The 21986-nt window shown below is 42.4% G+C and overlaps 1 protein-coding gene across 1 annotated transcript in view; it reads left to right on the top strand.

Moving 5' to 3' along the window:
• LOC126474591 (dipeptidase 1-like) overlaps positions 1 to 21986 on the top strand; it is a 287814-nt gene that overhangs the window by 153212 nt on the left and 112616 nt on the right. The window contains exon 7 of the mRNA XM_050102065.1: positions 11212 to 11329. Within this exon, the coding sequence (XP_049958022.1) occupies positions 11212 to 11329 (118 nt within the window). The remainder of the gene's footprint in view (positions 1 to 11211; positions 11330 to 21986) is intronic.

Genomic DNA, 21986 nt, shown 5'->3' with positions numbered 1-21986 from the left:
ACTAGCTACTACGTACTGGGTGTTCGCTGCCCAGTATGTGAAATCAGAGCTGGTAATGTTGTTGGACACTGTGTTCTCGACGATCTCGACGTTCCAATTTACCGAAAGGTGCCCCATTGGGCTCATGTCAGAAACAATTCATATTATCACAGATGCTGTTTTATGACAGGTTACATGCTGATACAAATGGCCATTGTCTATGAACTGTTCCTCCATTGTATGATGTAAGCAATGCTGTATGTTCATATCTTTCCGCATTTAGCGGATTCATAATCACAATAATGGAACCACACGGTAACAACGAAAATTACCTCCATACAGTAACACCATCTCTTCTGTGCCTCACTGCTGCCACTATGTGTGAAGGCAGGTATGGTTCTCCAGGAGGTTGCCAAACCCAGACGCTTCCGTCGAACTGCCACGGTCTATAGAGTGATTTTTCAATCCAAGTCACTCGTTTCCAGTCACCCATGGTCCAATAACGTCGTTCATCACACCACCTCCAGCGTCACTTAGCGCTGAGTGCAGGAATGTATGGCTAAAGGGAAACTGCTCTGTCCCTGTATCCTATTCTTTCTAACTCCCCAGCCACAGTCGTCATGCTAGCTGAACTTGTAGATGCACTTTGAACTCACGAGGATTTACCCTCCACTGATTTAATGCCATTTCTTATAACCAACCTACGCAATGTTCGACGGACCATGGCCACCGGATCATAACGTCTGCCTAGCACTGCCTTATCCGTGGTTGTTCCTCCGCAGACCCACTTCACAAAGGCATCAACAGAAATTTGCTTGGCAACTTCAGAATGATCGAAATGTCGCTGGTGGTAATATTCGTCAGGACAATTCCAATGACAACTCTTTCGAATCTCCTCTAATGGAAGGAGATAGTTCCGATTTCTCAAACAGTATAAAAGTTTATGAAGTGAAAAGACTAAACAGTGTCTGTCATGAAAACGTTATTAAAAGCCACTTCTTCCTCAACAGCGCAGGCAGCTCTACAGTAAACTTCGCAACATATAATCTCAAGAATGGACTTGTATAAGAAACGGAAGTCCTGATCTATTTTTTCCTTGTATTTATTAAGTAATTTATTTATTTATTCATACGCAAAAAAATTAAAATATGTAAGAAATGATTTTGTTCATTACAGTTCTATGACTTGAAACGTTGTGCTGTACTGCTGCACTTTTATTATCATAAATAAAACGCAGTCCACAGCATTAATAGCTCTTAAAACTAAATTTAATAGTCATGGGTGACTGGAATTCGGCAGTAGGAAAAGGGAGAGAAGGAAACGTAGTAAGTGAATATGGATTGGGGGTAAGAAATGAAAGAGGAAGCGGCCTGGTAGAATTTTGCACAGAGCACAACTTAATCATTGGTGACACTTGGCTCAAGAATCATAAGAAAAGGTTGTATACATGGAAGAAGCCCGGAGATACTGACAGGTTTCAGATAGATTATATAATGGTAACACAGTGATTTAGGAACCAGGTTCTAAATTGTAAGACATTTCCAGGGGCAGATGTGGGCTCTGACCACAATGTATTGGTTATGGCCTGTGGATTAAAACTGAAAAAAACTGCAAAAAGGTGGGAATTTAAGGAGACGGGACCTGGATAAACTGACTAAACCAGAGGTTGTTCAGAGTTTCAGGGTGAGCATAAGCGAAAAATTGACAGGAATGGTGGAAAGAAATACAGTAGAAGAAGAATGGGTAGCTTTGAGGGATGAAGTAGTAAAGGCAGCAGAGGATCAAGTAGGTAAAAAGAATAGGGCTAGTAGAAACCCTTGGGTAACAGAAGATATATTGAATTTAATTTATGAAAGGAGAAAATGTACAAATGCAGTAAACGAAGCAGGCAAAAAGGAATACAAACGTCTCAAAAATGAGATCGACAGGAAGTGCAAAATGGCTAAGCAGACATGACTAGAGGACAAATGAAAGGATGTAGCGGCTTATCTCGCTAGGGGTAAGATAGATACTGCCTACAGGAAAATTAAATAGACCTTCGGAGAAAAGAGAACCACTTGTATGAATATCAAAAGATCAGATGGAAAGCCAGTTCTAAGCAAAGAAGGGAAAGCAGAAAGGTGGAAGGAGTATATAGAGGGTCTATACAAGGGCGATGTACTTGAGGACAATATTATGGAAATGGAAGAGGATGTAGCTGGATATGAAATGGGAGTAGTAATACTGCGTGAAGAGTTTGACGGAGCACTGAAAGACCTGAGTCGAAAGAAGGCCCGGGGAGTACACAACATTCCATTAGATTTACTGACAGCCTTGGGAGAGCCAGTCTTGACAAAACTCTACCATCTGGTGAGCAAGATATATGAGACAGGCGAAATACCCTCAGACTTCAAGAAGAATATAATAATTCCTGTCCGAAAGAAAGCAGGCGTTGCCACATGTGAAAATTACCGATCTACCAGTTTAATAAGTCACGGCTGAAAAATACTAACAGTAATTCTTTCCAGACGAATGGAAAAACTAGTAGAAGCCGACGTCGGCGAAGATCAGTTTGGATTCCGTAGAAATATCGGAACACGTGAGGCAATGCTGACCCTACGACTTATCTTAGAAGAAAGATTAAGGAAAGGCAAACCTACGTTGCTAGCATTTATAGACTTAGAGAAAGCTTTTGACAATGTTTACTGGAATATTCTCTTTCAAATTATAGAGGTGGCAAGAATAAAATACAGGGAGCGAAAGGCTATTTACAATTTGTACAGAAACCAGATGGCAGTTATAAGAGTCGATGGGCATGAAAGGGAAGCAGTGGTTGGGAAGGGAGTGAGACAGGGTAGTAGCCTCTCCCCAATGTTATTCAATCTGTACATTGAGCAAGCAATGACGGAAACAAAAGAAAAATTCGGAGTAGGTACGAAAGTCCATGGAGAAGAAATAAAAACTTTGAGGTTAGCCGATGACATTGTAATTCTTTCAGAGACAGCAAAGGACTTGGAAGAGCAGTTGAATAGAATGGATAGTGTCTTCAAAGGAGGATATAAGATGAACATCAACAAAAGCAAAACGACGATAATGGAATGTAGTCGAATTAAGTCGGGTGATGCTGAGGGAATTAGATTAGGAAATGAGACACTTAAAGCAGTAAAAGAGTTTTGCTATTCGCTGAGCAAAATAACTGATGACGGTCGAAGTAGAGAGGATATAAAATGTAGACTGGCAAAGGCAAGGAAAGCGTTTCTGAAGAAGAGAAATTTGTTAACATAGTGTGTAGATTTAAGTGTCAGGAAGTCTTTTCTGAAAGCATTTGTATGGAGTGTAGTCATGTATGGAAGTTAAACATGGACGATAAATAGTTTGGACAAGAAGAGAATAGAAGCTTTCGAAATGTATTGCTATAGAATAATGAAGAAGATTAGATGGGTAGATAACACAACTAATGAGGAAGTATTGAATAGGATTGGGGAGAAGAGAAGTTTGTGGCACAACTTGACTGGAAGAAGTGATCGGTTGGTAGGACATGTGTTGAGGCATCAAGGGATCACCTCTTTAGTATTGGAGGGCAGCGTGGAGGGTAGAAATCATAGAGGGCGACCAAGAGATGAATACACTAAGCAGATTCAGACGGGTGTAGGTTGCGGTAGGTACTGGGATATGAAGAAGCTTGCACAGGATAGAGTAGCATGGAGAGCCGCATCAAACCAGTCTCAGGACTGAAGACCACAACAACAACAACAACAAAACAAAAACATTCTTATCGGCCCTTAGAATCGGACAGTTTCCTAGTGTAGCATCTAGCGTTTTCTTAATGATCTAATTTTTCATTTGTCTTATTACCTTTTTGCAGTGATGAGATGATCAGCATCTTCTCGTGGTACCAGAATCGATCACAAGTTTTGTGGAGACATATAAGTTATGTGTAGTCGGTGACAGAATTCGCAAGATCCCTTGCCGTATCATTATACTGAATTGCACGGCTCTATTGCCCATTAACGCCGCATAACATGCAAGGAGACAAACTGCTACCAAAGTGTCGTCCGCAGGCGTGAAGTAGTAAAACTATCCGAGCATTGTCAGACAGTTTTATAAAATTTGGGACACCATCGCTACTGATTAATGTACCTGATGTGTATCCACTGTGTGTGTTAGTGCAAATGAGTCAAAACTTATCATAATAATGATATAATAACAGCCCTTTTTAGTAAAACATGTATCGCAAATTGTCACGAATTAGCAGGATAAAACACACTTTCGGTTTTTAAACGATCTGCGGCTATATTCAGTGCACAGTCATAGTGAAATAGCGTTACAGGATTACCACGAAAATATGCAAATGAACCACTAGGTTTGATGCGTAACGAAGCTCAGTTAACAAACCATTCTGCGCTATAAATAAATCTTTACAACCGACGGACGCATAACATGCAAGAATTAAAAAGTGTGCAACTATGGACGTTTTTTCCCTTTAGATCTGCAACGTACAGAATCAAGGTAGTGACACAATTTATCGGGGGACGAGTTTTCTCAGTGATTCATTTAATGATTGCCGATATGCTGATAATTGGTCTTTCTCAGAACAGGTAAAAATCTTGTCTCCATCGAGATCAGATCCGAAAATTGACACACCCTTCGACTGGAAGAGCGAACACTCTACCGCTTAGCTAACATAAAAACTGTAGCAAGACGGAAATTTCACAACGTAAATGGTGAAGTAAGCTGTAGTTTTTTGCAGAAGCGAGCTTCTTTCTTTCAAAAATATACGTTTTATACATCTATGTCATCTGTTAAGTGAGAATTATTCAGAATATTTCATCTAAATGACATTAAAATATCGAGTGAATTAACCAGAACTATTCTGATCCACAGATGCAAGTAAATTGACGGTCACTTAGTTTACAAACTGGTTATACAATACAAATACCTGGAGTTGTCAGCTGGAGAGAAATCATGAGCTAAACGTGAAAAAAGCCTCAGTTATAAGGGTTTATTGCCTTGATCGCATGTAGGTACACTGGATACCTCTTTTCAGCAGATCTGAGCTGCCACCTTCAGATCTGAAAAGTTACAGAAATTACAAACTAGTACGCTGTTGTGGCTAAACAGCAGTCTCATGAATAATGATAAATATATTCCATCTTTTTAACAGTATATATGTTCGTGTAGCAGTATATAAGTGAATATAGTGTGCATCATTTAAATTGGAAAATAGTACAATGCCAGTCATTATTCGTGAGGCTGCTGCCATCTGGTGGTGCTCCTCTGTATTACTGTATTAACCAGGCAGTTACACTGTAAACAACTCAGACACATACGTCATTTCTTGATTGGCCAGAGCTATATGACTGTGTTGCCTTGAGGACACAGTTGTATTTCTTAATGTGTTATTCTCTTTTCATAATGAGTTAGTATTTGCTTCGGCATATATTGTAATTTATATATTTACTGCAATAACTTACATAAAGTTAAGATTAATTTAGACCCAAAGATTGTTACGATGGTACAAAAAAAAGTGTAGTTTATCACACAGCGTGATTTCATAACCTGTACACTGAGGGTACCTCAAAAAAGTTGTAAAACCTTTAACTTACATATACAGTTAGAATAGTGTAGTATTTTCATTTTTTGTGACGTTACTGATCTGATGATAACAGTTTAACCCTGCCAAAACTAATAGCCCAGTGTACCTACACTTGATCAAGGCAATAAAAATTTCATATCATAAACTTTCTGAAGACTGTTATACAGTGTTGCCATTCCTCCGTTAGACGACCGGAAGAAGTGTTTGCTCATGTAATGTGTTCCATTATCTGGATGGCACCGGCGAAGCTCACCCTACGTAGATATGGGGTCACTGGCAGCCACCGCATTACTGAGCGAGGTGGTGCAGTGGTTAGCATAGAGGACTTGCACTCGAGAGCAAGGCAGTTCGAAGCCACGACCGGCCATCTAGATTTAGGTTTTCCGTGATTTCCCTAAATCGCTCTATGCAAATCCTGCTGTTGTTCCTTTGAAAGGGCACGGCCAATTGCCTTCTCCACCCTTGTTACATCGGAACTTGTGCTCCGTCTCTGATTACCACGAGGTCGATGGTACGCTAAACCCAATCGTCCTTCATTCCTCTTTGCCACTGCATTGATTGGGAGCAGAAGTATGTAGCATAGGTCAAAGAGTTTTATTAGCGCTTCTGTAACTATGATAGGGATTAAATCGCAGGTACGAATAATACGAGTATCTTGATGCGGCGACTGCAGCTCTAACGTCATAAATAAAGAGCATGGGAAATTGCACGGGTAGCTCTTCTCTTCAACATCTTGGGTAGGTATTTTAGGCATTTTTTGAGCGAACTGCGAACGAAACAAAAAAAATCATTCACTCTAACCGACTATCTGATCTGCCAACCCCATGCACAGTCAACATTACAAATGAATAACTTGTATTTCATTACTATGTACTTGAAAACAGTTTACCTTATGATTGTTTTCCTTGGGTGCATAATAACGCAAATCAAAAGACAAAATTACATTGCTCATAAAATTCAAATACCCACAAAGAAATTTCATATGCAGAGAATAGCATGTAATTTCAAAACAGAAAAGCAACCTGAGCAAGGAAATCTTACATAACTGCCGAAAAATACCATAAAAAATTCGTGAAGAAAACTAAGCAGTGCACAATTGCAATTAAGTTCGGTTCCCGATTCTGATTACCTGTAGGGTGAAGCTGTGTCACCAGAATGTGAAACAAGACAAGAAGCGCCGACAGTAACAAAAATTAATTGTATAAAAACCAAAGAGACGAAATTGCCGTCTGCTCATAACGATTACAATTTAACTCCTGGCATTGCTTTGTGAATAAAAGCAAAAGTTTCTGTTGAAAGAGCTTTTTATTCCCAAAAAGCGTAAGACAGAGAGGAATCAAAGTTACAAGAACAGGTTGCTCTATTTAGTGTGGACGGACTTTCTATGCAGTACCTTTCAGTTCGAACATTTTGGTCGTAGTTTATTTCTCGGTTGTTTCACACCAACGACTCCTCTAGGCTGTCACAACATTCATATGATAATTATCTAATTGTTAAAACAGACCGCTATGTTTAATATTACAGCACTTGCGGCCGAATCTAACTCAGTGTACAACGCTAACCGCAATTTCATATGTCTTGGAATCTGCTGGAAGAGTTCAATAACGCTTTTAAGATGTATCTTGCTGACATCAGTTTGTCTCCTGATACTGTTTTTCACTGAGTCTTGCTTAACTAAAAGTTTGTGGACCATATGAACAGGGCAAAATCAGGAGGAGGAACAGTCATGGAGACTAGGCACATAACACCATACGTCACCGTGGAATAACTTGAAAAATTGGAACACTGATAAGGCAAGAAATTTAGGTAAAATGCGGTTGATGACATTAAATATGCGTTTCGAGACTAAACACAAATCATTTCTTCCGTATTCCCGTTTTGAAATTGCTCCTACACAGCAAACGAAAGCCATATATCTGTAATTGAAGATATGTTCGAGTCGCTTCAACCACTATGGTAACCCGGGGTCACAGTGGGGTGTATCTACCACCAGGTGCATCCCAGTCCCAGCGCGATGCAATCCACAACCAGCACCCAACAGTTACATCGAAAAGCACACCAGTGATTGTTTCAGGAAGAGAGTCAGAAAGAAAGAATAAAACAGGTCACAAATCACAGGAAATGAAGTATGTCACTTTTCAGGGGATTGATAACGTTTAATCTTACAATAAACAAATAAACGGTCACATCTCTAGTGTGAAAGGAAAAGCAACGTTGTCAACCTTTCTAAGTACCCCGCGATCTGGCAATATATTCGTGGAAAACCGAGCACATGAAAACATTTTCTCGAAAGCTGGAGCCCGTAACTGACTACAGATTCAGGTGTTTTTGTTTTTTTGTTTTTTTATTAACTGCATCGCTATTACTTGTGATTTCCTATTTCTGTGCGACAAGAGTATGGCTCTTCTGTAACGAATGAAAGGACTTCCTGACCTGTCAGTATAAGTTGTGGGATTGATGAAACGGCATCACTTCAGCGGAATTACTTTTGATGAAGACGTCGACAGTCCTGTTTCATCAAAAAACCAGGCAGTCGTATAATGAGGAATAGCTTTGTCAGTGTGCGTGATGCGACTTTATTCTTGCTAGTAGCTATATGTAAGCTGCAATTATATTGTACTGCGTATCTGCCATCTGTGTGTAGAGTACCTACACAAACAATCATGCATGAGCAGCGCCTATTAGACGGAGGGGATTCCTTCAGCCGGTCAGTTACAGTCATTCCACCAGGAAGGAGATACACGGCTCGTGTTGTCTGTAGTTCAACCATGCCTAGACGGTCAATATCGCGGTTCGATTGTGTCCGCATTGTTACTTTGTACGAGGAAGGGCTCTTATCAAGGGAAGTGTCCAGCGTCTCGGAGTGAATCAAAGTGACCTTGTTCGGATATGGAGGAGATACAGAGACACAGAAACTGAAGATGACATACGTCGATCAGGCCGCCCAAGGGCTATTACTGCAGTGAATGACCGCTACATACGGATTATGGCTTGGAGGAACACTGACAGCAACGCGGCCATGTTGAGTAATGCTTTTCGTGCAGCCACAGGACGTCATGTTACGACTCAAACTGTGCTAAGTATGCTACACGATGCGCAACTTCACAGGTCCGTCTCTGCAACCACGACACCATGCAGCGGGGTACAGATGGACCGAATGGACCGCTCAGGGTTGGCATCGCATTGTCTTCACCGATGAGTGTCGCATATGCCTTCAACCAGACAACCGTCGGAGACGTGTTTGTAGGCAACCCGGCCAGTCTGAACGTCTTAGACATACTGCCCATCGATTGCAGCTAGGTGGAGGTTCCAAGCTGTTTAGGCGTGGCATTATGTGGGGATGACGTACGCCGCTAGTGGTCATGGAAGGCGCCGTAACGGCTGTACGATACGTGAATGTCATCCTCCGACCGACAATGCAAACATACCGGCTGCATACTGTCGAGGCATTCGTCTTCATGGACAACTATTCGCGCCCCCATCGCGCCCAGGAAAACGACATCGCTCGACTAGAGTAGACAGCATGTACTCCAGACAAGAATCCAGCCAAATTGAAAGGGGCATTTTATGGACGACTTGACACACCAACCACTCTGAAGTATCTACACGGAATCGCCTTTAAGAAGTGGGACAATGTGGACCAACAGTGCCTTGATGAACTTTTGGATCGTAAGCCACGACGAATACAGACATGCATCATTGCAAGAGGACATGCTACTGGGTATTAGAGGTACCGGTGTGTACAGCAATCTGGACTACCACCTTTGAAGGACTCGCTCTATGTCGGTACAACATTGAATGTGTGGCTTTCATGAGCAATAAAAAGGGCGGAAATTATGTTTATGCTGATCTCTACTCAATTTTCTGCACAGGTTGCGGAACTCTCGGAACCGAGGTGATTCAAAACTTTTTTATGTATGTACAAACGTTCTAGTAGATACATCGGAAGTTCTTTAAGGCTATTCGCAGACGATGCAGTTGTCTATACCAAAACATAGAAGATAGTAAGAATTTGCAGAACGACCTGCGGAGGATTGATGAATGATGCAAACACTGGCAGCTGACCCCGAATGTAAAGAAATCTGACATATAGTGCATACATAGGAAATGAAGTCCACTACCGTACAGCTATACTATTGATGTCAAATAGCTGGAGATAGCGTTGCCGTAAAATACGCATTCGTAACTATGCAAAGCGACCTTAAGTGGAATGACCATGTAAAACAGATAGTGGGAAAAGCAGAAACCAGACTCAGATTCATCGGAAGAATCTTAAGGAAATTTAACTTTTCCATGAAAGAAGTGGCTTATAAGGCGCTTGTTCGCTCGATTCTTGAGTATTGTTCATCTGTCTGGGATCCCTGTTAGGTAGGACTTGAGGAGATAGAGAAGATCGAACGAAGAGCGACGCGTTTGGTCACGGGGTCGTTTAGCGTGCGAGAGAGCGTTACGGAGATGCTAAACAAACTTCACTGGCAGGTGTTACAAGAGAGGCATAGTGTATCGTGGAGAGATTTACTATTGAAATTTCGGGACAGCACTTTTCAAGAGGAGTGTGACAACATATTACTCGCCCCCTACATACATCTCACGTATTGGCCACGAGGAGAAAATACGACGAATTAGAGCCAATACAGAGGCTTACCGACAGTCATTCTCCCTACGCACTACTCGCGAGTGGTGTAGGGTTGGAGGTATCAGATAGCGGTACCGAAAGTACCCTCCACCACACACCATTAGGTGGCATGTGGATTATGATGAAAATGTAGATATAGATCTGACCTACGCCATTACTCAATCGATGTATAAAAGTTATACGCATTCACAAAACCTAGATTTCCAGCGCAAAACACGTACACAGCAACTGAACTAAATAACATCAGAAAGTATTTCAAACCAGTTACTGTTTCACTGAATAGAAACGGAATAGACAACCATTGTTCCTTAAGTACATAAATCAATGTTGAGTTCTGGCGCTAATGATCACATCGGATAGCTGAGCAATGCCTAGTTGCGGCATGCCGCTGTTGGGAGATGAAATAAATCACAGTGCATTGTAATTACGTATTTTTAATATTGCTATGCGTAATACAAGAGTGTTACGCACCAGAATAGTTCATAATTACCAATCGGATCTCGTAAAATGAATTCTGTTTTAAAACTTTTAAATAGCAAGTGAGAATTGTAGTCCACACACGGCACGTTTCTCTATGAACTGTCTGTGTGGTGCTGAGATACTCCCGTAGTCAGCAACATCCCCAGATCTATCCGCGATAGAACATGTCGGCGATCAGCTCAGAGGTCAATTCCGTACAAGTGCCAATATCAATGATATCGACGACCAGTCACGACAGTTGCGGGCAAACTTTCCATGTCGACATCCTTCCCAACCAAGTCAGACCATATATCCAGGCCAGAGGGGGTACAGCGTCATATTGATACGTGGAGTCACACAGCCAGGTTCTACGAAAATTTTTAATCACTGACAAAGCATCATATGTCCTCTCAACGCATAAAATTTAGTTTCATTTCCTCCTCGCATTCTGGACACACGATTTGTCTTTTTTTGGTTAGATAATGTATAAAGTTTAATGACGGCACATGCGCCGTTCGCCTGATGAGGCTGGCCTGCTCTAAGAGCGTGTGCTTTCCGGTAGGGCAGACTGTTCTGTGGCGGACGCCGCCGGCCCGGATCCTCCGGCTACGGCCGCCGCGCCAGCGCCCACGCCGACCGCCGGGAGGCGCCGCAGGCCGGGGCTCACTGAGTTTGGACGGGTAAGTACTGCTGCGTCCGCCCTTACCTGGCGCCTAACATGTGTACGAGTGCCGCTATAGAAACGGTGCCACTACACAGCTACACAAGTAAGTGAGCACTGCTGGTAAGTAGGTTTTAAAAACCATACTGAAATTTGATGGCTTTGGGGTACACAGTATCGATTGTACTGATTGTGGTAATGTTATATCGCTGAAACCGGCCGCTCTTTCGACGTAAGGTTCAAGAAACATTTACAGCAAGTAAGAAAGCTACTTTTGGGTTGCATTTAGCAGAAACCGGCAATAGTGTAGGGAGTGGAACAATATCCCGCTTTTCAGCCAAGAGTATTTTTAAAAGTATAACATGAATAAGGTAAATCTGGAGAACCGGCACTGGGAGAAAAGTATTCCGGGAGGAGAGAAGGAGAGAATACCTTCCACACGGTTGAAGGGTAGGGAAAACTGTGGAGATGATGGTAGGTATTGTGGTGGCTAGTGGAAAGGCAGAAGGTGGGAAAGATACAGGGTGAGGAGGGATTTGGTGTGTTAACAAGAGGGAAAGATTGAGGAGGAATGGAGAGGGACAGGGAAAGACGAGACCTGTTGTGGATTTTGATTTGTGGGGCTAAATTAAAATTGGTAGGAGTGATAAATGTCGGAGCCGATCTCATTATCTGCCAGGGGCAGTTGTTTGAAGCTGCACTGGGACAGGATTAGTGTGTGTAAGTGTAGGGGTGGAGGGATGTGTGGTTGAAGGCGCGGCAGCATAGAATAGTTGGTTTACTCGATAGCGTATTTACGGGGCCTCAGCTGATGGGATAGGAGATGGCTGAGGTGCAGGAGCGACTCATCAGAATGGGATGGAACCTAGACTTGTTAACGGGGAAACAGGTCCTGTCGGTTCAAGAGTTGGCGGTTACGTCAGAAGAGGCAGGATTCGAAAACCTTGCTAAATAAGGAGTTGAGCCACATTGGCAGTTGGACGATTTGTGCGGTTTGAGGGAATATAGAATTATGGAAGTTTTCCGCAGTTGAATGTAGTAGCCTGTAGAGAGGATAGTGGTATAAATGGTTGCAAGGGTGACTAGAAAGGAGACAGGACATCCTTTACTGGTGTCGGTAGATAATGCGATCACGACCGAAGGGTGTGCTGGGTTTTATGTGAATTGATTCTTCTATCTTGTGTTCTGTCGTTGCGGTCATCCATTCTGTTTGTCGTTAATTATCGAACGCCTTGGTGTGTATATTATGCCCTGTCGCTACACATACTTGTTACATCATTCTCTTGTTTGACGAACCTCTTACAGTTTGTGTAATCTATTTTATATACTACATGATTTTATCAGTTTACTGATAAAATGTCTTAGTATCCCTTCCATGGTACGACGTGTCCGGAAGTTTGAGAGTCACTCTGGGGGTTAGGTTCTTCCGACTATTTCCGCCTACCCTGGAATATGGCAATCAAAGACAAGGGTCCGTTTACTTACTACATTCTTTAGTTTCATACATTTTTCTTCTTTCCCCACTTATTTTATCAGTCATAATTTTATGATAGCTCCGTAAGCTTGTTCTTGGCTATGTTATTATACACACACAAAAAAATTAGAACGTAGCTCGTTCTCTTCCATTGATGCATGACTGTATTCGTCGTGGCTTACTATCCACAAGTTCATCAAGATACTGTTGGTCCAGATTGTCCCATTCCTCAACGGAGATTTGATGTAGATCCCTCAGAGTGGTTAGTGGGTAACGTCGTCTATAAAAAGCCCTTTTCAATTTATCCCAGGCATGTTAGATAGGGTTCATGTCTGGAGAGCGATGTCGTTATCCTGAGGGAAGTCATTCATAATATTTGCACGATGGGGACGGGAGTTGACATCCCTGAAGGCGAATGCCTCGCCAATATGCAACCTTCGGTCGGAGGACGGCAATCACGTATCGTACAGCCGTTAGGCGCCTTCCATGACCACCAGCGGCGTACGTCATCCCAACATAATGCCATCCCAAAACCGCAGGGAACCTCCACCTTGCTGCACTCGCTGGACAGTATGTCTAAGGCGTTCAGCCTGACCGGGATGCCTACAAACACGTCTCCGACGATTGTCTGATTGAAGGCATATGCGACACACATCGGTGAAGGCAACGTAATGCTAATCCGGAACGGTCCATTCGGCCCATCTGTACTGCACTGCATGGTGTCGTGGTTGCAAAGACGGCCTTGCCTTGGACGTCGGAAGTGAAGTTGCTCATCATGCAGCCTATTGGCACAGTTTCAGTCGTAACACGACGTCCTGTGGGTGCACGAAAAGCATCATTAAACATGGTGGCATTGTTGTCAAGGTTCCTCCGAGCCATAATCCGTAGGTAACGAACGTCCACTGCAGTAGTAGCCATTGGGCGGCCTGAATTAGGCATATGATCGATAATTCCTGTCTCTTTGTATCTCCTCCATATCCGAACAAGATCGATTAGGTTCACTCCGAGACGCCTGGACACTTACTCTCTTGAGAGCGCATCCTCACACAAAGTAATGCGAACGCGATCGAACCGCGGTTTTGACCGCGACATGGTTGAACTACAGACAACACGAGCCGTATACGTCCTTCCTGTTGTAATGACTGGAACTGATCGGCTGTCAGACCACCTCCGTCTAATAGGTGCTGGTCATGTATGGTTGTTTAAATCTTTGAGTGGGTGTAATGACATCTCTGAACATTCAAGGTCACTGTGTGATATAAACCCACATTCAATGTCTATCTTCAGGAGTTCTGGGAACCGGGGTGATGCAAAACTTTTTCTGATGCTTGTATTTGTTAATCGAAATCATCGCACTAATGTCTCAGAAACATATATTTTCATCTTTCTTTTTAACAATTTTATATTTAGCATTATTCGTTTTACAACTTCTTGCTTTTTATCACTGTATAAGTTATACATCTAATGATCCCACTATCCATGTTACCTTTTTTTTTCATTTGACTGCATTTATACGATTACAAAGTTAATGAGTATGATCCCCCCACCAAATGTAATTTGTGGATAGTATGCCTCAGTTTGTTTTGTAGAGTAACGCTGTTAACAGGATCACTCTGCCGGCACTGTGGCGTAGTTTACACCTTATTATAAGTTCATGCTGATTGTGTGTGTGTTCTTGGCGAGGTCAAAGTAGCTTTCTTTCTTTAGGACATGCTGTGAAATTTGTATGCCTCTTCATATTTTAAGCGAAAGTCTATCGTAGTAAAGCTTTATCATAGTAATTAATTATGGCATATTTTATTGTTTTAAGGTGTAAACCGAGGTGACAAAAGTCATGGGATACCTCCTAATGTCGTGTCGGTCCTCCTCTTGCACGGTGTAGTGCAGTAAATCAAAGTGGTTTGGACTCAACAAGTCGTTGAACGTCCCCTGCAAAAGTATTGAGCCATAGTGCTTCTACAGCCATCCATAATTACGAAAGCGTTTCCAGTACAGGTCTTTGTACACTAACTGAACTCTCAATCACGTTCCATAAAGGTTCTATGAGATCCATGTCAGGCGATCTGAATGGACAAATGACTCACTGAAGTCGTCCAGAATGGTCTTCAAATCAATCGCGAACAATTATGGGCCGGTGACACAGAGCATTGTCATCCTTAAAAATTCCATGGTTTTTTTGGGAACATGAAGTCCATTATCTTCAAGCTGGTGACAGTGGTCTCTCTGGGCATGTAATGCTCCAAAATGACGCCTTTTTCGTCCCAAAAGAAAGTCTGCATAACCTTCCCTGTTGATGGTTCTGTTCGAAACTTCTTTGGTTTTGGTGATGAGGCATGGCGCCATTCCATGCTCGCTCTATTCATTTCCGGTTGGTGGAAGTGAACCCAGGTTTCGTCCCCAGTAAGGATTCATGCAAGGAAGCCATCACCTTCTCGTTCAAAGCCCCGAAGAAGTTCTTCACAAGCATAAACACGTCATTCTCTCATTTCAGGAGTCTGCTGCCGTGGCACCTATCTTGCAGACACTTTGTGAAACTAGAGCACATCATGCACAATGTGGTGTGCTGACCCATGACTAATCTGTAGCCGGCCGGAGTGGCGGTACGGTTCCAGGCGCTACAGTCTCGAGCCGAGCGACTGTTACGGTCGCAGATTCGAATCCTGCCTGGGGCATGGATGTGTGTGTGATGTCCTTAGCTTAGTTAGGTTTAATTAGTTCTAAGTTCTAGGCAACTGATGACCTCAGAAGTTAAGTCGCATAGTGCTCAGAGCCACTTGAACTAATCTGTAAACATGCTGCATTTTCATTCAGTGTCACTCGATGGTTTTCCTTCACTATGGCTTCAATTGCTGTTGAGTCACAACTCGTTGTGCCTGACCTGGACGAGGAGGATCTTCCACTGAAGTCACACCATTTGCGAAATTCCTACTCCTTTCGTAGACTTGCTGCGGTGACAAATATGCATCACCGTACTACTCAACCTTCATTCGTCGATGAATTTCAGTAGGTTTCACACCTCCACTACGCAAAAAGTGAATAACAGAACGCTATTGTTCCCTGGTGCAAATCGCAAGTAGGGCGGCCATCTTTATATTGATACTGCGACAGTATATGTGCATCTGCACTATTCTGCCAGCTACAGGCCATTCTGCACGCTGTTTGTAGCACGCTTACCACCTTACAGGATAACGGCGCAAAATTTCGATTTGTTATTACAAATTTAAGCTTTTCATTTGACTCACCCTCGTATTCCAGGCCTCATAACACTATGGAATGCTGGCCGTTGATATTCCAATGTATAAAACCTAATAACAATTCCAGATATACTTTAACCCAACTACGTTTTTTCGGTATAGAGCTAAACTGTTCCTATGTATAAAACCTATTTATAACACCTGACATAGTTTAATCTGACCACATGTTGTCGGTACAGAGCTCCACTCACTTTGGTGGCAAACATTAAGGGGGGTGAAACCCGAGTACTGCAGCCAAACAGAACCATCGGCGTTCAAGTGTATCACACATTGGACTTCCATAATGATATGTCAGATGGTATAAGCACCCAGCCATGAGCACATTAAAATCCAATGACAGCATATATATCTCTAGAAACACTCATACTGTCGCGATTACTACTTCCAGAGATGTGGGACCCCTTAAGAATATGTAGTAGAACTGGACCTATCACATTTGAGTAGTTTGCATTGATACAACGTACTGTTCATGTGTTCACAGTGAATCTTATAGAACAATGGCAAAATCAGGCATTCAAGACATCAGTTTCTACATCTACTCAGTTCTAGCCATACACTGATTTGGTGTCGTTAGCAAGAACGTGTAATAGTATTTGAAGATGGGCTGCTAGGATCGTAACAGGTCAATACACTCATACGAAAGTAACTGGCATGCTCTAAGAACTCAACTGAGGAAAAGCAAACATCTGTAGCCTTATGTAACTGCCAGAGAACATTACGTTTCAGCGACAGCAGAAATCAGTTCACCGTGCTGAAAGACTCCTCGATGTATCAGCGCAGGATGCACAACTGTTTCTATTCTCACCAACATCTGTACCACTCGTCAAGGTGCTGCTGTAGTAAAGATCAGCTATGAAGATGGTGTTACCCTCTGCAATGCACGAGCTGAATTAGAGAGATGCTGTTCTATGTTTGTCTTCAGATCATAATTTCAATGAGTGGTTGTGTTTGAGAATCCACAATAAAGTGACATGAAATTCATATTCCGTCCCCAGATAGTTTGCATGATTCATCTACAGGGCTATTACAAATGATTGAAGCGATTTCATAAATTCACTGTAGCTCCATTCATTGACATATGGTCACGACACACTACAGATACGTAGAGAAACTCATAAAGTTTTGTTCGGCTGAAGCCGCAATTTAGGTTTCTGGCGCCAGAGCGCTCGAGAGCGCAGTGAGACAAAATGGCGACAGGAGCGAGAAAGCGTATGTCGTGCTTGAAATGCACTCACATCAGTCAGTCATAAGAGTGCAACGGCACTTCAGGACGAAGTTCAACAAAGATCCACCAACTGCTAACTCCATTCGGCGATGGTATGCGCAGTTTAAAGCTTCTGGATGCCTCGGGTCGGCCTGCAGTGAGCGAAGAAACGGTTGAACGCGTGCGGGCAAGTTTCACGCGTAGCCCGCGGAAGTCGACGAATAAAGCAAGCAGGGAGCTAAACGTACCACAGCCGACGGTCTGGAAAATCTTACGAAAAAGGCTAAAGCAGAAGCCTTACCGTTTACAATTGCTACAATCCCTGACACCCGATGACAAAGTCAAACGCATTGAATTTTCGGCGCGGTTGCAACAGCTCATGGAAGAGGATGCGTTCAGTGCGAAACTTGTTTTCAGTGATGAAGCAACATTTTTTCTTAATGGTGAAGTGAACAGACACAATGTGCGAATCTGGGCGGTAGAGAATCCTCACGCATTCGTGCAGCAAATTCGCAATTCACCAAAAATTAACGTGTTTTGTGCAATCTCACGGTTTAAAGTTTACGGCCCCTTATTCTTCTGCGAAAAAAACGTTACAGGACACGTGTATCTGGACATGCTGGAAAATTGGCTCATGCCACAACTGGAGACCGACAGCGCCGACTTCATCTTTCAACAGGATGGTGCTCCACCGCACTTCCATCATGATGTTCGGCATTTCTTAAACAGGAGATTGGAAAACCGATGGATCGGTCGTGGTGGAGATCATGATCAGCAATTCGTGCCATGGCCTCCACGCTCTCCCGACTTAACCCCATGCGATTTCTTTCTGTGGGATTATGTGAAAGATTCAGTGTTTAAACCTCCCCTACCAAGAAACGTGCCAGAACTGCGAGCTCGCATCAATGATGCTTTCGAACTCATTGATGGGGATATGCTGCGCCGAGTGTGGGAGGAACTTGATTATCGGCTTGATGTCTGCCGAATCACTAAAGGGCCACATATCGAACATTTGTGAATGCCTAAAAAATTTTTTTGAGTTTTTGTATGTGTGAGCAAAGCATTGTGAAAATATCTGAAATAATAAAGTTAATGTAGAGCTGTGAAATCGCTTCACTCTTTTGTAATAACCCTGTATTTATTTGCTAATTTCAATCATTTTGTACATATACAGAGGCGACACACATATAGAGAGAAAGCATGTGCTGTTGTGAACTTGTGTAGCTGACTTATGGTTATGCATCTCTGACACATGATTCACTTTAACGCTGATGGTTCTTTAAGCTGCAGTCACCAAAGTGTTTAGAATTCTGTAAGAAAAACCATTGTTTACTGACAGTGTGTCAGGTGCTTGAAACAAATTTCCTGCAGAGGAGTATTAATGACATTATATTCGAGACAACTTGAAGATCTGAAATAGTTCCCTCAGATATCACAGAGATTTACCTTCAGTTTATTTCTGTTATCATGTCTTTGATGACTGAAAATAGTAGTAAGATAAGTATGAGACAGACGTCATTGCAGAGACTGGAAAATTATTTCATGGGGTGTTGGTGGCACGGACTGTATGGTGTAGCTGTTGTGCTGTTCTAAAATTAGAGTACCGCTAATTGTGGAACCATGTAACCGATTTCGGTGGGCGTGCACTGGCCGTAGCAAACAGTTTGTGTTACATGCATTCCAGAACTGAGGGGAGATATGCAGACACAGTCTGAATTCATTTGGTTCATGGGGTTTGGATTAGGCTGTTGCTACCACTTCAAACGTAGCTCGCAGATCAATCAGTCGGGGCAGCCTGAAGTTGCACAGTGCGATATGGTGCTATGAGTTGACTGTGGCTACAATCTTAGCAAGGCTTGGGAACCAGCGATTGGGTTAATCAAGAGTAAATCGAGCAAACGTATAGTTGTGACGACCACGGCGGACAGAGCCATCACACCGACGTCATCTCAGACGTCGTCGCAATCTGTTCCACCGCGTGACCGTGGCGCGGGGCGCGGACGGTGGAGGGAGCGCGCCGCGGGCGGAGGGTATTTAAATCGGCCGCCGCCGCTACCGAATCCAGTTCCCTCTGAGCAGCCATAGCGTACGGATCTCCGTTCCGGCACGTTCACAGGAGCTCAGTCCGTCAGTTCACCTGATGATGGCGACGTGTATGATCACCGAAATATTGTGCCCGTTGGACACTGTAGACCGGCAGTACACCCGTGGATATTTTGATTATACGTACCACATGTTTAATCGTCCAGAGGTCCAGTTTCTTCTAAAGATACTTACTTTGATTTTGGTCGTTTAAGACATTTTCTTGTGAGTGATGAAAGTGCGTAACTATCGTGAAGCGAAGATGTTGTAAAGGTTATCTTTTGTTTCACTGTTTCTCCTTGTAAAGTATCTGTTTGTATCCGCGAAGAGATAAAATGTCATCATGTTACTTTATTACACGTTACTGTATATCGGAGGGCCAGTCTGTACGAAATTACACTGCAAGTTGTCTGAAGGGTGCAGCGCATTGTTGGGACTCAAAGCTTGCGTCATTTCTGCCACTTAGTTACTTTACGTGGAATCTGTTACGACATTCATGATGGTACACCCTTGCACTTATGTGTGGGATGTCAAAATCATATGAACTTGCTGGTAGTTTCTATAATTGAACTTGCTATACATGAAAATTATTTAATTTTACGTATTAATTATGTTTATGGGCACTTGAACAAAGAAAGCATACTCCTCACGGTAGTATGTAGTAGCAAACTGCAAGATTTCTTTTTAATTGCATAGGTGATAACGTTTAGGGCAAAAGAAATACTCAAGCCCAGTAACGTTCTAAAGACAAAACGGCAAAAAGTGTACTGCTCAAAGTAAACAGTTGTTTCGTCGCTATCGGGCAGCAGAAATCTAAAACGTTTCGGGCCAAACGAATCAACGGACGACAAACTTGGTAAGGAAGTCGCCTAGAGCACCTTGAGGAATACTTTCTTCCTCTCGCTATTTCCCCGTTATATTGTCTCCTTTCTTCCGGGAACGCCATTAAACCGCGAAACACGCCATAAAAGTTTACGCCGCTTCATAAAAAATTACGATACCTTGCAGGAATTCAGCTTGCGTCGACGTTCTCCCAAATCGCCTCACGTCCTCTGGCTACGCGTTCTCATTTCTTTCAGCGGAGAGAAAGGAAATAATTTAAACGTAAATGCAGCTCGCCTGGTTCAATTAATTTTCCTCTCACCGCGTCCGAGTTAGTGCTAGCTGAAGCGTACGTGATGCTGTCTACTTCATATTCAAAAATTAAATAAAATGCTTGACGTTCGCTGAATTCGTTGTCCTATAAAGTTAGTTTCGTTTCTTTATTGTCTTTTTAATTTCTGTTCTCTAAATTTGCATCTGCTCCGGTCACAGAATCCACTGTATGGAAATAACACTGCGGCTTCTAAAAATTAGTATTGTTCACGACTGAAATAACAATAGTTTTTTTAATTATTTTAAATAAACATGTGAATTCGAAGACGGACCTTACAGAACATATGTCAAACATGATGAGTGACTGCTCCGCTAATATGAACATAGGAAGAAGCAGAGTTTCTTATCCAAGCGTACGAACATGTCTAAACACTTTTCATAGCTTTGACCATATAGATAACCGTCGGACTTAAATTGTAGGTCCTTCGTTCATAATGCATTCAGCTTCGATTTAGTTTTTATATTCTCACAACAAATCTGTTCAAACATTCTGAAATGCATGTTGTATCCTGTTTATCGTATTGCTATAATGAGCAGTACGACGCACTGAATTCCTTTACGAATGCTAATTATTCACCCATTCCATACATTTTCACCCATTCTATACATATGCGTACATATTTCCGATATGAAAAGCTTGACTTAATGTGCAAGATTTTCTCTGCTCATATAACTATTTTTAAGCTTTTTCGTCATTCAGGTTTGAGTTGTCAACGTGGCTTAACTAGTAACTATGGATTTAAAATACATATATGTCGACAAGTGAATCAAATAGTGCTATGTATGCCACTATAAATTTTCATAAATGTACATGCAGTTCCTCAAACGTATCCAGAATATTTGTGTAACTGCTTGCAGTAGATCGTCCTTATATTGGAACATATGTGTCCAGAAGTAATAATGCAAGCTTGATTGGAATTTAATATGAAGTCGCCTAAATCATGCCCAACTGGAGAACAATGGAGAGGGATTTGGACCTGTTTGTTACTGGATGGCCTTTGAATTGACTGGCCAGGCTTCTGATGACTACAGGACATTACTTGGGATCAGTCTATTATTTTGGAACACTGCGAATCATCTTCGTCTCCTTCTTCTTCTGTTTCTCCTCCATATTCCTTTCACGTCACACGTTGTTACAACTCCTATCGCAACACCCTTATCTTTGTTGGTTATCGGAAGCTTATAATATCTTTTTAAATCAACTTCAGAGAGCTTTCTGAAATGTAACCTTTGTACATATCTCATAAAACAAAGGAGAAACATAACAACTATACCTAGAGTATGGTACACTCTCCTTCTCACAATATAAAATTTCTTGCCTTTAGGCCGTGAAACTGCTTCCACCCCTCTAACAAATCGCTTTTCGCGTGTTTCACCCTTCGATATGACATATTTTCCGAAGACTGGTGACTTGGCGGAACCTTTGGCTGTGCAAGTTTGCATTTTATTTGTTCAGTACACATTGCACCTCGAAAATCACGCTCATTCTGCAAATGATTCCATTTTT

This window comes from Schistocerca serialis, chromosome 4 (genome assembly GCF_023864345.2).
Source record: "Schistocerca serialis cubense isolate TAMUIC-IGC-003099 chromosome 4, iqSchSeri2.2, whole genome shotgun sequence".
NCBI lineage: Eukaryota > Metazoa > Arthropoda > Insecta > Orthoptera > Acrididae > Schistocerca > Schistocerca serialis.
The sequence above is the reverse complement of the archived record's forward strand: the minus strand, read 5'-3'. Positions and strand labels throughout refer to the sequence as shown.